Genomic DNA, 22,393 nt, shown 5'->3' with positions numbered 1-22,393 from the left:
AGGAATTCCAATGGGATGTTATTTATGCTTTCAGCCTTATTTATCTCAACTCTTCCAAAACTTTTATAAATTCTAACACTGAATCCTCTGTCTGTTCCATATCGACTCCAAATTCTTTTCCTATTATGTCAACAGATAATTTCTCTCCCCTCTTCACTGTACTCTTTCCACCTATCCGCTCTGACCCAAGGTCAGAGTCCTGCCAACATCAGTGATTCTACATCTACATCTACAATTATACTTCACAAGCCACCCAACGGTGTGTGGTGGAGGGTACTTTACGTGCCACTGTCATTACCTCACTTTCCAGTCGCGTATGGTTCGCGGGAAGAACGACTGCCGGAAAGTCTTCGTGCGCGCTCGAATCTCTCTAATTTTACATTCGTGATCTCCTCGCGAGGTATAAGTAGGGGGAAGCAATATATTCGATACCTCATCCAGAAACGAACCCTCTCGAAACCTGGACAGCAAGCTACACTGCGATGCAGAGCGCCTCTCTTGCAGAGTCTGCCACATGAGTTTGCTAACATCTCCGTAACGCTATCACGCTTACCAAATAACTCTGTGGCGAAACTCGACGCTCTTTCTTGGATCTTCTCTATCTCCTCGGTCAACCCGACCTGGTACGGATCCCACACTGATGGGCAATACTCAAGTATAGGTCGAACGAGTGTTTTGTAAGCCACCTCCTTTGTTGATGGACTACATTTTCTAAGCACTCTCCCAATGAATCTCAACCTGGCACCCGCCTTACCAACAGTTAATTTTATATGATCATTCCACTTTTTCTCCCAGATATTTTACAGAAGCACCTCCTACCAGTGTTTGTTCCGCTATCATATAATCATAAAATAAAAGATCCTTTTTTCTATGTATCCGCAATACATTACATTTGTCTATGTTGAAGGTCAGTTGCCACTCCCTACAACAAGTGCCTGTCCGCTGCAGATCTTCCTGCATTTCGCTGCAATTTTCTAATGCTGCAATTTCTCTGTATACTACAGCATCATCCGCGAAAAGCCGCATGGAACTTCCGACACTATCTACAAGGTCATTTATATATATTGTGAAAAGCAATGGTCCCATAACACTCCCCTGTGGCACTCCAGAGGTTGCTTTAACGTCTGTAGACGTCTCTCCATTGAGAACAACATACTGTGTTCTGTTTGCTAAAAACTCTTCAATCCAGTCACACTGCTGGTCTGATATTCCGTAGGTTCTTACCTTGTTTATCAGGCGACAGTGCGGCACTGTATCGAACGCCTTCCAGAAGTCAAGGAAAATGGCATCTACCTGGGAGCCTGTATCTAATATTTTCTGGGTCTCATGAACAAATAAAGCGGGTTGGGTCTCACACGATAGGTGTTTACGGAATCCGTGTTGATTCCTACAGAGTAGATTCTGGGTTTCTAAAATGGTTCAAATGGCTCTGAGCACTATGCGACTTAACTTCTGAGGTCATCAGTCGCCTAGAACTTAGAACTAATTAAACCTAACTAACCTAAGGACATCACACACATCCATGCCCGAGGAATCTGGGTTTCCAGAAATGCTTGAACTTTGTCGTAGCTGCCTGTTCTCCTTGCACTTTTATTGAGAGGACGGAATGCGAGATAAGTAAACTAAAATGATGCTTACACCACATACTAATTATGTATTACTCGTCTACTGTGCAGTCGTCCCTGACAGTAGGCCTACAGAAATGGGCACTTCTGTGATTAGAGCGGATCATCGCATCCTCGTTTCTGAGTCAGTACATCACTATTATGATAAAAGCAGTACAAAGCTGAGGAGAAGCCAGGCAACAAGGCATCGAAAGTCTCGAAACACTGTTCACATCTACCGCAACTATCCGATTTCATGAGATATCAGTGTCTGAATCTCCTTCATTTGTGGTAAAGTACCAGTTTGGGTATCGGTACACTGGATGAGAAATAATCTGCTTTTAAATATTTGCTACGCATTGAAAGCGGGATTCCCAATACGTTCTTGACTAAAGTTGTTCACCTGCGTATGTGCGGCCACCTGGATACCGTTCGCTGGGAAGTCACAAAGATGAGTGTTATATATCGATTAACCACCGGTAGTCCGATGCTACCATCAGCCTCAGAACTGTTCATCTGCAGCAGAACGCCATGTTCCGCCTAGCTCAGATGACATTTCTTCTTAGGGTTGGCAGTCTTTCTGACGGCAGCAGGATATCATCGGCGTAGACGTGAATGCTAGAGGTTCATTAGTTACAGACTCCATAAAGCTGTACATCATGTAAAACATAGTTTTTGTACAGAACTACTACACATCTAATGTGATTTACTGTCATAAAATGATTGAACAGAAACCCATATCGACAAACGTGCTTTTTTGTCCTAAAAAAAAAATTGCTTTGCGATTGCTTCCATCCTGCTCCTGAGCCAGCAGAGTAAAATGCAGTTTATCAGTGTCAGAAAAGACATCGTATATGCGGGAGGACACTTCCACAGTATAAGTTTCGAGTGTATCCAACAACTGATAATTATTAACAACTTATTTCATTGGTAGCAATTACGTTAACTCTCCCATCCAATAGGCGCAAGAAAATAGAAAAAAAATATTTTACAAGCTGTCCACAAAAAACGTAAAATATTTCGCCCAACGATATGTGGCACTTCGTTAGGCATTATTTACTCCCTGTCGTGTATTTCACCAAACTATTTTGTATCGGAGATTTAAAAACACCCTGTACCCGGTACAATTATTGTTTCGATGATGTGCCTCACGGATAAGAATTTCTTTATTTTATCTTTCCCTTTTTTAATTGGGAGGTTATTCTATATATTAGTGATTCATAATCTTTTGTGACACTATTAGCTTCGAGTGAAACTAAAGACTAGCCCCACACCATCTCGGCACCACGCCTTTGTTATCGTCAAAATTACCCCATAACTAAACTTTAGAATGAAAAAGAATTTTCTTTGAACATTTATAGTTACAATAACGAAAGAAAAATGATTTTTTGTGGGTGTTTTATTAAATCACACACTAATCAGTCAATGCAACTATTGGTACTGCTTATTTCTAATAGCTTTGCATTATGTAAAATTGAGACAGTACAAATCATCAGGCATGATATCTTACATGCGTCAGAAAAGTTTGTCATTGATCAGAAAGATATAGTCGAAAATATCATTTGAGATAGAAAAATCCAGTGGCGCAGTAAGACTGGATAAGGGTACAGATTGCAGAGTGGACAACAGACCGGAAAGATATCTAATGTAGTCGATTGGGAGGTACATAAAGCAATAAGAACATAGCTTTGACCACAAAAGGTAAATAAATTCAAGACAAGAGCAAGATAGTCGGAAGAAAGGAAGAGAATACACAGTGAGAAGATGAAAGAAGTGTGGCTCCTGAGAACACCTCACATAAAGTAAACGCGCCATATGGTACTCTAGCGGCCTATAGCATGACACATTAATATTATTAATAATAATACTAATAATCACAACAATAATTCTGTCTAGGACCTACAGAAATGTAGTAGCCATTATAAAGAGAGACTTATTAACGTTTAAACACCTCCGATGCGATATAGATGATGCTGAGATAAATAGTTTAATATGAGACACATGGGGTCGAAAATGTCGGGAATTAACTGAGAAGTGGATGACAAATGTAGAGAATGTGACGTCACCACATTACATTCCTGGCCACACATTCATTGGTTGAGCCAAGTGTCCATGTCGATGTGGAGTCTCGCCTACGCGCGACATTAAGTTCAGGGTCGAGTTTTGCTCCTGACGGGCTGGTTTATAGCAAAGTACATTGCGTCAAAAGTAAATCAGAGCAAGGTTCCCAACCGCGTCGTTAACAGTAAATGGTCTACGTTTTCTTTACTAAATAATGTCTGTAAAGAAAAAAAAAGGTCAAAACGAAGTAAACACAAACTAAGAACAGCTCTTACTTGGTTTTAGTGAGGATAACAATTTCATAATTTCTATGTTTACAACAGATAACAGGTACGAGAAGTGCTATATTTTGCACCGTTTGTTCGAGAGCAAGCATCCCATCAGTCAATACTCCCTCCACACCCAACCCAAACCGCTGCAAGTGCGGTGAGCTACGTCATCTGGTGGCGTCATATGTTCAACATTCCTCATCTATTTTTGGGGTATTTTCGACATCTGCGACCCCATGTGTCTCACATAATATTACTTGTCTCAGTGTCATCTATGTAGCTTCGAGGATTTTCAAACGTTAGTAATAATTGTCCTGTAAAGTTAGAGTTGTGTTGTATTGTCAATTAGTCCCTCTACCTGCTGCGAAGTAAATAATGAATCAATACGTGATCCATTACGGCGACTACCAACCACCTGGAGACGCATTTTTGTGAAATATTTAAATGTGTGCAATGTGCATGTATAAACTGTACTCTCATAGATGCTTATTGCATAGTACAAAGTATATGTGTAGCTTTAATCTCTACCATAGTTTCACATGTTGATTCTGGTATTTGAAAAATAAATGTAATTACTGGTAACTTACGCAATCATTACTACACTCCTACGAATCAGTGATAATAGTAACGATTTTTAAAAATAATTGGCTTTCACAGATGAAACGAAATTGAGCCGCTTCGTTTTTACACCTCAGAAAGTTTCATTTTAGCCGTCGGGGGTCATTACCCCCAAGTTCGCTACTAGTGTTATACATAATGATTCAAATACAGTTACAGAAAAGTGGGACTTGGAAAGGGCTTGATATTTTCAAGCTGTTAATTATCGGTCGGCGTACCAAAACGTGAAACACAAATTTAACAATACAAACTTATTTCATAGCATAATTATTGTAACATTGTGAATAAGTGCAAGTTAAGAAATTGCGTTGAGTGCCCAAATTGGATGAAGTTGTCACATGAATTTATGGTAACGGACAATTTCGGGGAAGGAATAATATTTGCTGTTGAATTGTGTACAACTGTGACAGCTCTCAAGCGAGTCGGACTGGCGTGGCGCTCAGAAATTGATCCCGCGCTGCTTCCAGGTCTCAGCGAAGTCCTTGGTGCACTCGCACGTAGGGTCGAAAAACTTGGCCTTCAGTTTGGCCCACTCTGCAGGGTACTTCTCTGTTATGTGCTTCAAGGTCTTGACGGTCTTCTCCAGTTGGCTAGGCGTGCAGTCGCTGCATCCCGTCGCCACGAATTTTGGCAGTCTACCTGGAGCCATGCCAAAGAAAATCATGTGAAATACTGCCATTGCAAACGACACAAAGAGTACGTAACGTGGCAAGATTTTGCCACCGTAAGTTTAATATACTTGTAGATTTATATTTATAAAAAAGCACTCTTTGGAGTGCACAACTGGATTATTAATCATATCAGCGGTTTATACCTGTAGCACCACGTACTAACAATTTCTGTATTAATATATACCAGGAGTTACTTAGCGCTGAACACTGATAGAAAAAGCAAAATGGAGCATCCGTTCCTCAGAAACCACTATCAGCTAAAGTGAGCTGGAAAGCGATTTTTCGTGTTCTGTATCAGCAGACATTTACTGCCATGAGAGACAGCACAACAGGCGGCGGAACCTTATGATGCCAAGGCGGCAGAACACCGTAGTGCCGCCAAAGCGGAGGGAAAGTTTGTCTCTGGTGCGATAAAAAGTATTTCAGACTACCATACTTGGAGAAAGAGCGTCTGGGGTGGGGATGGGAGGGGGAAAAATGGTTCAAATGGCTCTGAGCACTATGGGGCTTAACATCTGAAGTCATCAGTCCCCTAGAACTTAGAACTACTTAAACCTAAGTAACCTAAGGACGTCACGCACATCCATGCCCGAGGCAGGATTCGAATCTGCGACCGCAGCGGTCGCGCGGTTCCAGATTGAAGCGTCTAGAACCAGTCGGTCACATCGGCCGGCTGGGACGGGGAGAGTAGAAGGCAAAAGGAGATGCTTTTAGTGCGGACAAATGCGAGTCATGAGTTGACCTCTGAGGAGTCTTCTCATGGGAAGCAAAGGTAGACACTTCCGGCTGAAAAGTAGAGAAATGTTTTTGTTAGGCAGAGTTTCAAGGTTTTAGCAGGGGAACCAGAGCCTTTCAGAAAATCTGTCGAAAGGAGTATGAGCTTTATGTGATTGGCTGCCGATTAGTGACCTATATAGCGGAAGATAATGTTTTTGTAACGGCCACTGGGATTCGCCATCTGAGTGCAAACAAAAACTCCAAGTTCTAATGGTTCTAATCACTATGCGATTTAAAATCTGTCATCAGTCCCCCAGACTTAGAACTACTTAAACGTAACTAACATAAGGACATCACACACATCCATGCCAAGGGCACGATTCGAACCTGCAGCAGCGCAGTTCCGGATTGTAGCGCCTAGAACCTCTCGGCCAAACCGGCCGGTTAGACTCCAAGTGTCCAGGAGGGAGCGGAGTTTTACGTGAACAAGGACGTCCATCCAGGAATTGACCAAGAGCGCATCCCTACTGGGATTGATCAAAGGGATTTGTATCTAGTGCTCGAGCATGAGATTTTGCTGTCGAGAGAATCTGGCCGTTAGATTTTGAGAACTCTTGATTTCGCCACATCGTGCACATTAAGGCGATGCTGTGTAACAGAGTTCTTATTCTGTTTCGTCGAGTCATGATTCTTTAGCTCTCTGTTGAGTCTGACATACGCTAAATTGCTTCCTTATGGGAGAACACTTAACTGGAATTTCTGTTCGTGTCTAGTGAGGAAACAAAAGAAATAGTGGTTTGTATTCTGACATGTATTGAGGTAATTTCAGACCACGGAGTTTTCAGATGGCATATTGCGTCCATTGTGTAAGCAAAGACTTATATGTACGCCAGCTGCACAGCTGCCGATACCCCCAATGAGTAAACCAGCGGTGCAGTACGACTGCTGTTCGCACATCAGTGTATGATAGATGCACTCCGGATAAACACTCAAATTAAATATGAAGAGTTTCACGTGGTTCCCCACTGAGCATTTTTTGAAAGATTCAGTTAGGTTGTAGATCTTCTGTTTCTCATCGCTACGCTGTATCAGCCAGCTATGTATATCTGTTTATCCATCGTGGATACGGGGTAGTGGCTGGTCAGATATTTCCCGAGGAAAGTCGTAAAACAGCATTATATTTTCAGATGTTATTTTATTTAGAGAACAAGTTTCGGACCCTCATTAAAGCCATCTTCAGGCGCTAAAGCACACCACGTATAAATAATCAGATACATTGGTACATGCATAACTGGAGCCATCAGTACCTGGATTCAGTGGATTTTTTGTACAATAACAGTGGATACCTGCTACTCGAGGAAAGTATGCTCAGTTGTTCTCAAGACCCGTAGCAAATTCACAGACTGCAGGTATTTATGGCTCCAGTGTGTATCGATCTATCTGACGGTATACTTGGAGTCCATAGGGACCTGAAGAAGGTATTAATGAGACGCCTAAACTAGCGATCTTCATAAAGTAACACATGAAAATAAACAGCTGTTGGCTACTTTTCTTTCGTAAAAATCCATTGGTAAATAAGCTTACTGTCCTAATAAATGAGGTCACAGTTTAAAGAAAGTCAAACATATGTTGAGCTAATCTCCAAATTACATGTGGGCTAGAATGTGATAGAGTGTACTATAAAAATATTTACACGACAATTTTGCTCTCTGCTTGTGTTGCGGGAACAAAAAATTTAGGGTGTCCACGCTGTGATTAGTTCTACTAGCACCCAGAGACCAATAACTGATGTGCGAAAGTGATGTGGCGAAAATACTTTGATACTTCGTTTTATGGAAATCCCTAGCTGAAGACTATCAATGGTAGGGCCGTTATAATCAGTTGCAGGCGTGAAAATTCCATTGTAGAGGTAATATTAAGCAGCCACACATTCACACATCATATGTTACAAACACCATGTGGGTTCGTAAGTGATGTTCCTTAAACAAAACGTATCCGGAAAATAACGAGTCCCCCTTCGTCATGAATACGCTGCTAATTGTTAAAAGTACAACACATTGAAGGCAGCACGCGAAATCCGTCAAATTGGCATCATGCGCTTTTATATGCAAGCGATTGGCTTTCCAGTGCAACTGCACGGAATGGGACGTAATAATAGATTACTCAATGGGTTTGTCACACAGAAATCACAACTGAAGTTTATTTTTGAAAATATCATGTTATGTCGCCTGTAAGTAGAAGAAAATTCTACATGTCGAAATTCGACAGTGGGGCGATCGATCCATCATACTGCTTTTCATAACGTCACTCTGGAGCTCGACATCTTCAGGCATCTAGCATTAGGAGTAAAGATGTTTTGTTTTCTTGGTAACGCACGACTGCACAGCTGCATCACAGACCTTTAATAGAAAATAATTAAACACACAATATCCAACACGACCCAGGAAACATAAAAATTATCATAAAAAGAGAAATCGCTTTATGGAACAACAAAACACAGAGATTTTCAAACATAACAATACTGCATATGCCGTTCACCCATCTCGTCATCTATGCGTTATAAACGTGTTCTTTCTAACCAGAAAGAATGGTGTGACAACTGTAGAAAAAAGGATTTCGAACTATAAACTCAATAAATCGAAAAGTCAAATTAAGGTGTTAGACAAATAAAACAGAAGGTAACATTAAGCAGAACTGTGGTATAAAACATTCTCGGACTTCTTGATGCATCAATTCGCGGAAAAACGTTAGCTTTCAACGATTTTCACCATCGTCAGCGTCAGGGTCAGCTGACAGTCAAAATCGCTGCTGTGGTGGTGTTATATAGCCCAAGGACGGCTTGTGATAGGTCGGTAGATTCCGTCATGCTGTCGAAAATGGTGTCAACGTCAACTCTGGTGGCGCCACCGCCCCTGCCATAGCGTAAACATTACGAACAATATCTTCGGCTCTTCTACGCATCGAGAGCCCGCTTCTGAACACCGCTAGAATTATATCTGCCGTCACGGTTGAAGGTTTTCTCACACATTCTTATTTCTACAGCCGCATTAAGTATAAGAATTCCAGTACGTAGGAGCCTGGGCCAAGACTTTTGTTTCGTCAAACTTTATTTTATGTTTGTGAGGCTGTGCTCAGCAACTGCGGGTTTATTCAGCTCACGATTTTTAATGTGCCGTTTATGTTGTGCACTGCGGTCGGAAACGGTGCGGATAGGCTGACCGATGTAATTACTTCCGCATTCACATAGGCTGTTGTAAATTCCAAGAATCCTGAGGCAGAGACTGTCCTTAACAGGGCGCAGCATCTGCTTAATCTTCTTAAGAAGGTCAGAAAACGGACCTGATACCTCTTTTCCCAGGTCTCTGCCTATTTTTATGGATGTAACGCCGAAGAAGGGATGAAATGCAATTGGTGACTCATCATGTGAATGTTCAAGATCTTCAGGTCTCCTTTTCTTGGTGAAGACTGACTTGATATCACGTGATGCACAGCCGTTCTTCGGAATGCAAGTGGTCTTCGTCAGGGTTTTAGCTCTGTGTCCCAGTGTATTCAAAGCTGTTCTCTTTTGTACTGAATAGTGAAAACTCTGGGCATTCATATATGCGTCGGATGTGGGTCGGTTTGAGGTAAGCTGATTGGCCGAGACATCCAACCGTCTTTCGTAATACCAGAACATCTAAAAACGGCAACCTTCGCTCTCTCTCTCTCTCTCTCTCTGCCTCGACGGTGAAGTGGATGTTTTGGTGCTTGCTGTTCATATGTTCCTCGAAGTGTTCAAGAGTTTCTTCACCGTGTGGCCAGACCATACACGTGTCGTCAACATAAAGATGAAATGAAGCTAGACGAAGGAGTGCTGAATTTAATTCGCGTTTCACAAAATGTTCCATAAAAATGTAGGCCATTGCTGGAGACAACGGAGTAACCATAGCCACTTCGGCCGACATTTCATAAAATATACCGCCGTACAAGAAGTAGGTGGTCATCATAACATGATGGAACAACTTTATCGTTTGAGGATGAAGATGCTATCCCAACAATTTCAATGTGTCCTCAAGAGGAACTTTTGTAAACAGTGAGACCACATACAGGCTGATTAGCAGATCGTTTGGACCAACTCTAATGTGTTTAATTTCCTCAGTGAACATCAGAGAGTTTTTGATATGTTGATCTGTTGACTCCAACTATCGGAGTCATCAACTTAGTTAAATATTTGGCCAGTTTGTAAGAAGGACAACCAATGGTGCTAACAATTGATGTCAAAGGAATACCTGCTTTGTAGACTTCAGGTAATCCGTACAGCCAATTAGGTCTAGGGGCTCGTGCTCTTAAGATTATTGATGCCATTCTCTGGTTGACCAGAATTCTTCAGGAGGTCTACCGTTTTTCTATTGTATGAAAGAGTTGGTTCCTTTTTAGGCATTTGTACGTGCTATCTTCCAACAACTATGCCACTTTGCTGTGATATTCAGTGGTATTAAGAACAACCGTGCCGTTTCCCTTGTCTGCAGGAACTACCACAGGAACTTCATCTTTCCGCAAACACGAAGCCCTTCTCCCTCTACTCTGCTAGTGTTAGATTTGGGTTACTTGACTGAGGCTAAAATGTGACTGATGGTAAGTCTCTGTTGTTTCATCATGGACAAGGGACATCAGCTGGACAAGTAAGTTATTATCAATGAAATTTCCCAACAGCCGTATGTTTGTGATGTTATTGTATTTAAGTTTGACTACCAGTTGCAGTATTCCTCTATGTCATCTTCAGCTCTCATATGCATCTCTCAAAATAAACGATATTGTTATAAAGTGTCATATACTCCTGCATTTCGTGAATTCAAACTGTATCCCAAGTGCTTCGTTCGAAGACTTGATTGCAACCAGCGGTCGGAAACGGTGCGGTTGGACTAACCGACGTAATTGCTTCCGCATTCAGGTGGGACGTTGCAAATTTCGGGAATCCTGGGGCCGAGACTGTCCTTAACTTGGCGTAGCATCTGCTATATCTTCTTAGTAGGTCGGAAAACAAATCTGATACCTCGTCTTCCCAGGACCCCGCCAATTTTGCTTAATGCAGCGCCGCAGAATGGAAGGAATGCAATCAGTGGTTCATCACGTGAATGTCCAACATATTAATGTTTCCTTTTTCTTTTTGAATGCTGACTTGATATCACGAGATCCACAGCCGTTCTTCCGAAAGACTTGCTCCAAATGATTGGTTTCGGTATCCAAGTGGTCTTCGTCAGAAACGGTTTTTGCTCTTTTACCCAGTGCATTCGAAGCCACTCTCTTCTGTACTGGATGATGAAAAATCTTGGCGCTCAGATATAAATCAATGTGCGTCGGCTTGCGGTACACTGAGTGACCGAGACATTCATCCCATAATGTTAGCAGAGCATGGAAGAGAGCTGTCGGTGTACAGGAGAGCCATAGATAATCGTCGCAATATTTACGCTACGATGGGAGCGGCAGCGCCACCAGCGCAGACATTTACACCGTTTGCGACAGCGTGACGTAACTACCGACCAATCAGAAGCCGTCTTTGGGCTGTATAAGGCCACCACACCAGCGATTTTAAGTCACTAGCGTCACACGCTAACGGTGGTGAAAATCTTCTACATCTCGAAATTTTATACTGAACTAACGCGGCAAGAAGTCCGAGAATGTTTTATCCAACAGTGCCGTCGGAAAAGACTTCGTTCACATATAAAGTAGAACTACTTATTGTAGACGAAGCATGTTGCTGTATGTTAATGCCGAGTAATTCTATAATAAGAACGAGAAACAGTGACATACAGAAAAAGGACCTATATTGAAAAATAAAAAGTTGAGATCCAAGAAAATTGTAGAAACAGATGTGGGAAGATCTCCTGGAGCAACAGATATACGACCACAGGAAAAGGTTATGACATGTTCACTACTGGGCGCCTACACTGGCAAAGGATGATGACGATGATTCTCTGTTCAGTGACATTTAAGTGTTCGACAAACTAATATGAATACCATTCGATAACCATTTCGTTACCGCAGTCTACTTACTGAATGACCTCTCAAAAGGTTTCTTGCCATTTTTTACCTCAAAATATAGTTTCTCTGCAAGGATTCAGGTACGCCAGTACGCCTGAGATTATTATATTACGATGTTGATCTGTTGTCATTTCGCAATTATCTGACATAAGAGGGGAAGCTTTTAGCATCTGCTTCTATGGTGTACCCAAATCAAAAGTCGAAAATATATTTGTGTCATTAGTATCACTTCTATTTAGGACGTTGACGTTACTAAGAAGTCGTTGGAAAGCGATCGCCTGCTTACAACAATAGTGGAGGAAATATTGGATTTACTAATAAATATAGAGTGACATTAACGACGGGTGCCATCACTAACGAGAACGTCTACACGATGGTAGAACTACTGAGCATTACGTTCGTGTACAGAATGGTATAAAATGAACATTGCACAGGATGCTGTATAAACAGTGATTTCACGTACAATTTTTTCGTAATGTGAGAATTATAAGCTGGATGGTGTCACACATGAGCATGTGTCTGTACCGACTCAGCCCGCCCTTCACATACAAACACTAACTTTCTCTCTCTCCTTTTTTTATTATTATTTTTTGAGAATCATCAGTCTCCTGACTCGTTTGATGCGGCCCTCCACCAATTCCTCTAGTTTGGCGACATCTTTGTCTCAGAGCAGCAGTTGCAATCTACGTCCTCAATTATTTGCTGTATGTATTCCAATCTCTGCCTACGCTCATTTTCTACCGGATTAGAAATGACGTTTCGTTATATTTCATTGATGTATAATAGCCATATGACGTGGAGGAAGAGACTCCATGATGAAGAGCCGCTGGAGCACGCTGAATCAGAAATTCTCTCCAGGAAACGTACAGTGACGGCTCAGTTTCTAAGAACACTTTCCCCAAAAGTTAGTTTTTTGAATTTGAGTCTTTTTCCGAAATATAGTCTTAATTTCATACAATTTAAGCTTTCACGACTGGTACTGACATCACTTAAAACTTCCAGGCTGATAGGCCATGATCGACGTGTAAGACTTTCTCATAAAGTATGGAAATAGCTAGAATTTTACGTACAAGCAAGCCACCTAACAGTTATGTCTCGCAGGCACACAGGAAGGGGTTGAGGGATGTCAGTATAGATAAAAACATCATCTTTCTTATCGCCGACAAGAGTAATGCCGCGGTCCTGATGACGAGTGAAGACTATCATGAAAGGATCAATAATATTGTGGATCCCACAACTTGTAGAAAACTTCAAATGGATTCGACTTCAAAGATTTTAAAAATCTCTAATCGATTTGTGAAAGCGTCTTCTCTCTCTCTTGGCGATAAGAAGCTACCTCCCAAAACTTTGCGTACCCGCCTAGTCTCTACGGATTATACAAGGCGCACAAACCACAGATTCCTCTCAGGACTATTGTGAGTGCTATGGGGTCACCCTCCTACGACTTAGCTTGACACCTTGCCTCAATGTTGTAACTTCATGTTGGTGGAACTGAAAGTCACATTAAATATTCGGATCATTTCATTAACATATGAAAAGAAATGCTTGTGGGTCAAGGTGAATTCCGATTAATTTGGATGTAACTTTGTTTACCATGATTCCAGTGAAAGAAGCTATCTCATGTATAACGAATATTTTTGCAGTTGATATTACGGAGTTATTCAGACACTGCCTCACAATATCCTATTTTGAATACAATAATGATTTCTATGAACAGATTGACGGGGAGGCCATGGACAGTCCTCTTAGTGCGGCTGTTGCCAATTTGTTTATGGGCGATGCAGACTGACAGGAAAAGACCGCCAGATGGTACAATTATGCCGATGGCATTTTCGTAGCATGTACACTTGGTGCAGAGGAATTGGATGCCTTCCTGATACACCTCAACAGTACCAATCAAAAATATAGTTATTAATGGAGACAGAGAATACTGGCCAACTGAAGTTCTTGGCTGTGTCTGTTATCAGGCGAGGGTACGGGACACTGAGCGATGGGGTATACAGAAACGCTACGCATACTGACCGATACCTGCGCAAAGATTCTGTTGTTGTTGTTGTGGTCTTCAGTCCTGAGACTGGTTTGATGCAGCTCTCCATGCTACTCTATCCTGTGCAAGCTTCTTCATCTCCCAGTACCTACTGCAACCTACATCCTTCTGAATCTGCTTAGTGTATTCATCTCTTGGTCTCCCTCTACGGTTTTTACCCTCCACGGTGCCCTCCAATGCGAAATTTGTGATCCCGCGATGCCTCAAAACGTGTCCTACCAACCGATCCCTTCTTCTAGTCAAGTTGTGCCACAAACTCCTCTTCTCCCCAATCCTACTCAATACCTCCTCATTAGTTACGTGATCTACCCACCTTATCTTCAGCATTCTTCTGTAACACCACATTTCGAAAGCTTCTATTCTCTTCTTGTCCAAACTAGTTATCGTCCATGTTTCACTTCCATACATGGCTACACTCCATACAAATACTTTCAGAAACGACTTCCTGACACTTAAATCTATACTCGATGTTAACAAGTTTCTCTTCTTGAGAAACGCTTTCCTTGCCATTGCCAGTCTACATTTTATATCCTCTCCGCTTCGACCATCATCGGTTATTTTACTCCCTTAATAGCAAAATTCCTTTACTACTTTAAGTGTCTCATCTCCTAATCTAATTCCCTCAGCATCACCCGACTTAATTTGACTACATTCCATTATCCTCGTTTTGCTTTTGTTGATGTTCATCTTATATCCCCCTTTCAAGACACTGTCCATTCTGTTCAACTGCTCTTCCAAGTCCTTCGCTGTCTCTGACAGAATTACAATGTCATCGGCGAACCTCAAAGTTTTTACTTCTTCTCCATGAATTTTAATACCTACTCCGAATTTTTCTTTTGTTTCCTTTACTGCTTGTTCAATATACAGATTGAATAACATCGGGGAAAGGGTACAACCCTGTCTCACTCCTTTCCCAACCACTGCTTCCCTTTCATGCCCCTCGACTCTTATAACTGCCATCTGGTTTCCGTACAAATTGTAAATAGCCTTTCACTCCATGTATTTTACCCCTGCTACCTTCAGAATTTGAAAGAGAGTATTCCAGTTAACATTGTCAAAAGCTTTCTCTAAGTCAACAAATGCTAGAAACGTAGGTTTGCCTTTTCTTAATCTTTCTTCTAAGATAAGTCCTAAGGTCAGTATTGCCTCACGTGTTCCAGTATTTCTACGGAATCCAAACTGATCTTCCCCGAGGTCGGCTTCTACCAATTTTTCCATTCGTCTGTAAAGAATTCGCGGTAGTATTTTGTAGCTGAGACTTATTAAACTGATAGTTCGGTAATTTTCACATCTGTCAACACCTGCTTTCTTTGGGATTGGAATTATTATATTCTTCTTGAAGTCTGAGGGTATTTCGCCTGTCTCATACATCGTGCTCACCAGATGGTAGAGTTTTGTCATGACTGGCTCTCCCGAGGCCATCAATAGTTCTAATGGAATGTTGTCTACTCCCGGGGCCTTGTTTCGACTCAGGTCTGTCAGTGCTCTGTCAAACTCTTCTTATCTCCCATTTCGTCTCCATCTACACCCTCTTCCATTTCCATAATATTGTCCTCAAGTCCATCGCCCTTGTATAAACCCTCTATATACTCCTTCCACCTTTCTGCCTTCCCTTCTTTGCTTAGAACTGGGTTGCCATCTGAGCTCTTGATATTCATACAAGTGGTACTCTTATCTCCAAAGGTCTCTTTAATTTTCCTGTAGGCAGTATCTATCTTACCCCTAGTGAGACAAGCCTCTACATCCTTACACTTGTCCTCTAGCCATCCCTGCTTAGCCATTTTGCACTTCCTGTCGATCTCATTTTTGAGACGTTTGTATTCCTTTTTCCCTGCTTCATTTACTGCATTTTTATATTTTCTCCTTTCATCAATTAAATTCAATATTGCTTCTGTTACCCAAGGATTTCTATTAGCCCTCGTCTTTTTACCTACTTGATCGTCTGCTGCCTTCACTACTTCATCCCTCAGAGCTACCCATTCTTCTTCTACTGTATTTCTTTCCCCCATTCCTGTCAATTGTTCCCTTTTGCTCTCCCTGAAACTCTCTACAACCTCTGGTTCTTTCAGTTTATCCAGGTCCCATATCCTTAAATTCCCACCTTTTTGCAGTTTCTTCAGTTTCAATCTGCAGTTCATAACCAATAGATTGTGGTCAGAATCCACATCTGCCCCAGGAAATGTCTTACAATTTAAAACCTGATTCCTTAATCTCTGTCTTACCACTATATAATGTATCTGATACCTTTTAGTATCTCCAGGATTCTTCCAGGTATACAACCTTCTTTTATGATTCTTGAACCAAGTCTTAGATATGATTAAGTTATGCTCTGTGCAAAATTCTACAAGGCGGCTTCCTCTCTCATTCCTTCCCCCCAATCCATATTCACCTACTATGTTTCCTTCTCTCCCTTTTCCTACTGACGAATTCCAGTCACCCATGACTATTAAATTTTCGTCTCCCTTCACTACCTGAATAATTTCTTTTATCTCGTCATACATTTCATCTATTTCTTCATCATCTGCAGAGCTAGTTGGCATATAAACTTGTACTACTGTAGTAGGCATGGGCTTTGTGTCTATCTTGGCCACAATAATGTGTTCACTGTGCTGTTTGTAGTAGTTAACCCGCATTCCTATTTTTTTATTCATTAGTAAACCTACTCCTACATTACCCCTATTTGATTTTGTATTTATAACCCTGTAATCACCTGACCAAAAGTCTTGTTCCTCCTGCCACCGAACTTCACTAATTCCCACTATATCTAACTTTAACCTATCCATTTCCCTTTTTAAATTTTCTAACTTACCTGCCCGATTAAGGGATCTGACATTCCACGCTCCGATCCGTAGAACGCCAGTTTTCTTTCTCCTGATAACGACATCCTCTTGAGTAGTCCCCGCCCGGAGATCCGAATGGGGGACTATTTCACCTCCGGAATATTTTACCCAAGAGGACGCCATCATCATTTAATCGTACAGTAAAGCTGCATGTCCTCGGGAAAAATTACGGCTGTAGTTTCCCCTTGCTTTCAGCCGTTCGCAGTACCAGCACAGCAAGGCCGTTTTGGTTAATGTTACAAGGCCAGATCAGTCAATCATTCAGACTGTTGCCCCTGCAACTACTGAAAAGGCTGCTGCCCCTCTTCAGGAACCACATGTTTGTCTGGCCTCTCAACAGATACCCCTCCGTTGTGGTTGCACCTACGGTACGGCCATCTGTATCGCTGAGGCACGCAAGCCTCCCCACCAACGGCAAGGTCCATGGTTCATGGGGGGGGACAAAGATTGTCTACCGACTTATTTAGAAGACGAGATTGAACAACTACTGTCGACATTCAAGAAGAATAGTTGATCGAACAAGAAAATAGATCGAGCACTGCGGCCGGCCGGAGTAGCCGTGCGGTTCTAGGCGCTACAGTCTGGAACCGCTCAACCGCTACGGTCGCAGGTTCGAATTTTGCCTCGGGCATGGGTGTGTGTGATGTCCTTAGGTTGTTTAGGTTTAAGTAGTTCTAAGTTCTAGGGGACTGATGACCCCAGAAGTTAAGTCCCATAGTGCTCAGAGCCATTTTCGAGCACTACGCCCTAGGGTTAGAATCAGGATCGACGTGGAAAAACAAAGGGGAAGATTTCCTTCCGTTCATCATTACGATTACATATCGCATTGGGAAAGAGTTGAGCAAGTATGGTATGTAAACTACCTTCAGTCCCACTAGGAAGATAAAAGAATGTTTAAGATCGGCAAATGATACACGACACCCTTTCGTCACACTGGGTGTGTATAAAATTCTTTGTAATTGTGGTCTGGTTTATATAGGTACCACAAAAACTATTTTTCACAACCGTCTTGTTGAAAACAAGATGAATTGCAGCTTTGGACATTTGGATAATCAGCCTTAGCGGAACATCTTTCCCAAGACGGTGATCATGAAATTAAACTTCACGGAGATGGCTGTCATATCGAAAATATCGCGTTATCATTCCACTACTTACGGATGGGCTACTGAGATTTATAAGCGCCGTAATAATTTTAAGGGAAAAGAGGGAAGTATTACATTAGTTAAAATTAGGATGCCAGCATTGCAGCGTAACAATGACGATCGATTACTTTCAATCGAAAACGTTGGCACTACAAGAGCTAACCTCTTAGCGACAACACGTGATGGATTGTGGTGCCCTCTGTACTGCTCATATATTCGGACTCCGTCGAGTTCTGGGTCCTGTTTGCCACCATACCTCTGAAGATGTGTCTCACGGTCGGAGTGGAAACGTTAGGAGAAAGTTTTATACATCGGCCACGACCTTTTAGGCTAGACGTTTTAAGTGATGATAATCTTAAATTGTTCCGTTCAGTACTCATTTTGTGTACTCCAAAAACATATAAAATAAAAACCGGGTAAAAGGAAGGCAAAAGTGGCAGTAATACGTCAATTATTAAAGTAAAACATTTGTCCAGAGATTAGCTAATAGTGAAATTAGGGGAAGTATGCAATGCAGGCTATCTTCTACTAATCGTTGAATTATTGATGCTGCAGTGTGGAACTGGACATACAACATTTCCATTAGCTTTGTTGTCCGATTAAGTTAGAGTTGCAATTCTATAAACAATATTATACTACTAAAGTATAGTATCAACAGCTGGACCTTAAAATGATGAGAAAATAATTGATACTGATCAATAGGCAATGCTAAAATTACTTACATCGGCAATGGGGCTTTAAAGTAGACATAGGGGATTAATGTTGCCCGAAACCTCATCGTATAAGAATATCCGACAGAAAAGGAAACATCTCAACACTAATATGAAATGAAACATTCACTTTGGCACAAACATCTTGACATGGGTAATCGAAGAAGATTATTGGAAAGGTGATGAAAACTGGAGTCGCAGAGAGAAGAAGCGAAGATGATTCTCTTTTACATGGAAGCGTTCATGGTGCGAAAAGTTCAAGAGAAAGACAAGACGAGATTGACCAGAGGTGGAAATAGGGGAGGCCTCACATTTTCAGTGTGAAGTTAATCTATACATCATTGGGGATTAGATGAGGGTGCGAACAAAATATATAAAGCAGCCAGGCAGTAAACATTGTGATTGTCATACTGCATATAATTTTTTGTTTAGATTAAAACAAAAGGCTAACTGTAAGCTCTCTAAACGTTACCCTAAATGTCCTGAATATTTCTCAGCAGGACGTGAAATCTCCAATATGGTAGGACACAGAAATGCTGCAAATGAATGTGAGATTGTTTTGATAAAGATTAAATAATATGTCTTATTGACATCGCGTGATTTTTCTGTTATCAAGCTATTGTTGCTCGTGATGAAACACAATAGCATCTTATTATGCTCAGGCACCTGACAAGGAATAAGAAACGGAGTGACCTGAGAGGATGTCACGAAATCTCCTACGCAACCGAACAGAATTTGTAGTTATTAACTTCTAGCATGATATGGTCATTTTGCATATCAACGTGCCACACCATAATCCATGAGCGTATTATTTAATCAAACATCTGTAGGTACCAGGAAAACAGGAAGAGAGGATTGACGAAGGTAATGAGAATGTAATTAGAAGCGAGAGAGGCATAAGAAAGAAGGAAGTTTAGCTGCCGCACTCACCTTTGATCTCCTTGCCCTCAGTGGTGCACTTTCCGTCGTCTGCATCGAGCATGCACTGGATGTAGGATTTCAGGAGGCGGTCGTTGTTGAGGATCTCGTGCACATCCAGGTTATCGATCTTGTCTTCCGGCGCAGCTTGAGCCGAAACGCCAAAGACGGCCACGAGGCAGCAGTAGAAGGTCAGGTTTCTCGCCTTGGCTACCTCTGTGGTTCAAATGGTTCAAATGGTTCTGAGCACTATGGGACTCAACTGCTGTGGTCATAAGTCCCCTAGAACTTAGAACTACTTAAACCTAACTAACCTAAGGACAGCACACAACACCCAGCCATCACAAGGCAGAGAAAATCCCTGACCCCGCCGGGAATCGAACCCGGGAACCCGGGCGCGGGAAGCGAGAACGCTGGCTACCTCTGTGCTCCACACAGACAGTGGTGAGCGATATCTGGTGAGCTCGTCTTATACCTCCGCTCTGACGTATGAATACCTATGACGGGATAACGGGGTAACGAGATGGGGCGCCTTCGTGAAGAATTAGCGCTCACACCTGCGATAATGCCAAACTTGCGTCGATTTTTCTCAACTTCCGCGGCCTTGAATAGCCAGTTCTCACTGTATTACCCCACCCGCAACTTGCAGTCTCACAGTTAACGGAAAACATCCTATGTGTAAGTAGCGATAACTGTATCATGCGCAGCATCTAGGTGGAAGGCCGTGAGATGTCGAGTTTTGCGTTTCGTGCGAAAAGATAACCACATTTTCTCTATTAGCGGCGGAGAAGGGCATTCGTGGAACAACATTCTAGGAGAATGTACGTGTCAATCTGATGAACTATTGTAAATCATCTATATGAAAAATCTGCAGGCATCACAATAAACGAACTTCTTCAGGCTGTACCTTCGAGGGCAAATAGGTAAAAACCAATACCTATTCTCGACTCACCATCCCAACGTACAAACCGAGACAGATGCGAGGGCGAGGAACTATCTTATTTTAGATATTTTTTGTCAAGACTGACAAAAAAAAATTCTTTTTTAAACCAAATTTAAACACAGATTTCGAATTTTTAATATTGCTCAATGACGCATAAGTATAAGCGTAAATTTAAGCGGAATGTAATTCATTTATTTTTCGCCTGTGAAGTGTGTGCCACGAACCACCAACGAAACTACGTCGCAATTAAACTTATTTTCTTAATGTGGCCATTGTGTAACATGCATGCCTATATCGCTTTCTTCGGTGAATCTTGCCTGAAATTTGAAACATAATTCTGAAAATTATATCTCTATAGGTTTTTGAATATTTTTAGACGCCATCGTTTCAGCTACATAATTTTATCACTAAAGACGCATCAATTCTTATTTACTTCAGCTATGCGTGCTGTTACGAAACACGTTTGCTGCTGGGGATGTGCGACCAACACGTTTTTTAAAGCATTCATTTCATAGTCAAACATCCGCCCAAATACGCTCTCAATAAACCGAGATGGAATAAAATTACGAAATCGTCCAAGTTGCACAGAAGTTTGTATTTGGTGAAATGGTCACCAGTTTCTGACCTTTGTACTCCATTATCAGACAATCAAAAAAATGGTTCAAATGGTTATGAGCACTATGAGACTTAACTTCTTAGGTCATCAGTCCCCTAGAACTTAGAACTACTTAAACCTAACTAACCTAAGTACATCACACACATCCATGCCAGAGGCAGGATTCGAACCTGCGACCGTAACGGTCGCGCGGTTCCAGACTGTAGCGCCTAGAACCGCTCGGCCACCCTGGCCGGCATCAGACAATCCAGGTAAGTTCGGCAATAACATCATAACATGTTTACGCTGCCCACATGCTCGTGTAAGTGGAGGAATTCAAGATACTAGTTGTATCCAGTGCTACAAACGTACGATGATAGTCACCATTAAAATACAAACAAATTTCCGTGCATAGTGTGCTAGAAGTAAGTAATGTGAAATCGTTGTTATTATTGCATATTTTATCATAGAGAGTACAGCCTGCATTTTTCTCCATTCAGTCACATATTTCAATCAAATGACAGTTTCTGCAAAAATAAGTTTTTTGTGTATTTGTCTTCAGTAAATAAACGTCCTAAAGTTCAGATAACTGTGATTGACGCCTCTTGCCTGTGTTGCAGTATCACTCCGTCTACTGAACACTATAGACTAATATCCAAAAACTTGTAGGGCTACCTAAAACTACCGTAGAAACGTAGGACACCGTCCCAAAGTCACACTGTATGAGTAATAGTTTCGGCGCCTTGGTCGCGCGATCAGTGTCCGTTGGGGACATATAAATGTTGTGGTTTCTGATAATCGGTTTGACTAACAAATACATTTAGTTATTACCATATGTAGGTATTAAAACTGTGTGCTACACTGAGAGAGTGCGTCGCGCTGTGGATTACATAAGTCAGGGATGCTCGACATTGAAAAATTCGGTTGATTGTTTCAGCTTTCAGTATCTATATATATTTATTTTATTGCTTCTTCATGCATACTATCTCTATTAATATGTCGTGTTTGGATACTTTTCCCTTGGAGTTGTTACGAAAATTCTTCTCAGCTTAGTAATTGAAATAATAATAGTGTCACCATGGGAATAATAACAATTAAGTATTCGTAAAAAAGCAAATGTGTACACTCTGACAGGAAAAAATCGCAATACCAAAAAATATATAACGTAGAGTAATGTAATTTCAGAATTACTTTTGTCTAGTAAGTGATTAAGGACACTGCAAGATAACAGGTTAAT

General features: G+C 41.5%; 1 protein-coding gene across 1 annotated transcript; it reads right to left on the bottom strand.

The window, feature by feature from the left end:
• Window positions 1–4,825: 4,825 nt before the first annotated feature.
• LOC124798097 (ejaculatory bulb-specific protein 3-like) lies at window positions 4,826–19,984 on the bottom strand. The gene is made up of 3 exons (XM_047261347.1): window positions 19,933–19,984; window positions 19,631–19,834; window positions 4,826–5,191 (listed from the first exon to the last, which is right to left on the bottom strand). The coding sequence occupies exons 1-3, from the start codon at window positions 19,958–19,960 to the stop codon at window positions 4,992–4,994; spliced, it is 432 nt and encodes a 143-aa protein (XP_047117303.1). The 5' UTR covers window positions 19,961–19,984; the 3' UTR covers window positions 4,826–4,991.
• Between the last annotated feature and the right edge of the window lie 2,409 nt (window positions 19,985–22,393).

The sequence above is a fragment of the Schistocerca piceifrons genome, chromosome 5 (genome assembly GCF_021461385.2).
Source record: "Schistocerca piceifrons isolate TAMUIC-IGC-003096 chromosome 5, iqSchPice1.1, whole genome shotgun sequence".
Lineage (NCBI taxonomy): Eukaryota > Metazoa > Arthropoda > Insecta > Orthoptera > Acrididae > Schistocerca > Schistocerca piceifrons.
This window is presented reverse-complemented; position numbering and strand designations above follow the sequence as displayed.

Excerpts from the sequence above, each read along its gene's own strand:
- LOC124798097 (XM_047261347.1), bottom strand. The coding sequence starts at position 19,960 with ATGGCTGGGTGTTGTGTGCTGTCCTTAG. Across the intron at positions 19,835-19,932 it reads GTGTTGTGTGCTGTCCTTAG|AGGTAGCCAAGGCGAGAAAC; the intron begins GTTAGTTAGGTT and ends TTTGAACCACAG. Across the intron at positions 5,192-19,630 it reads TGAGGGCAAGGAGATCAAAG|GTAGACTGCCAAAATTCGTG; the intron begins GTGAGTGCGGCA and ends GCATGGCTCCAG.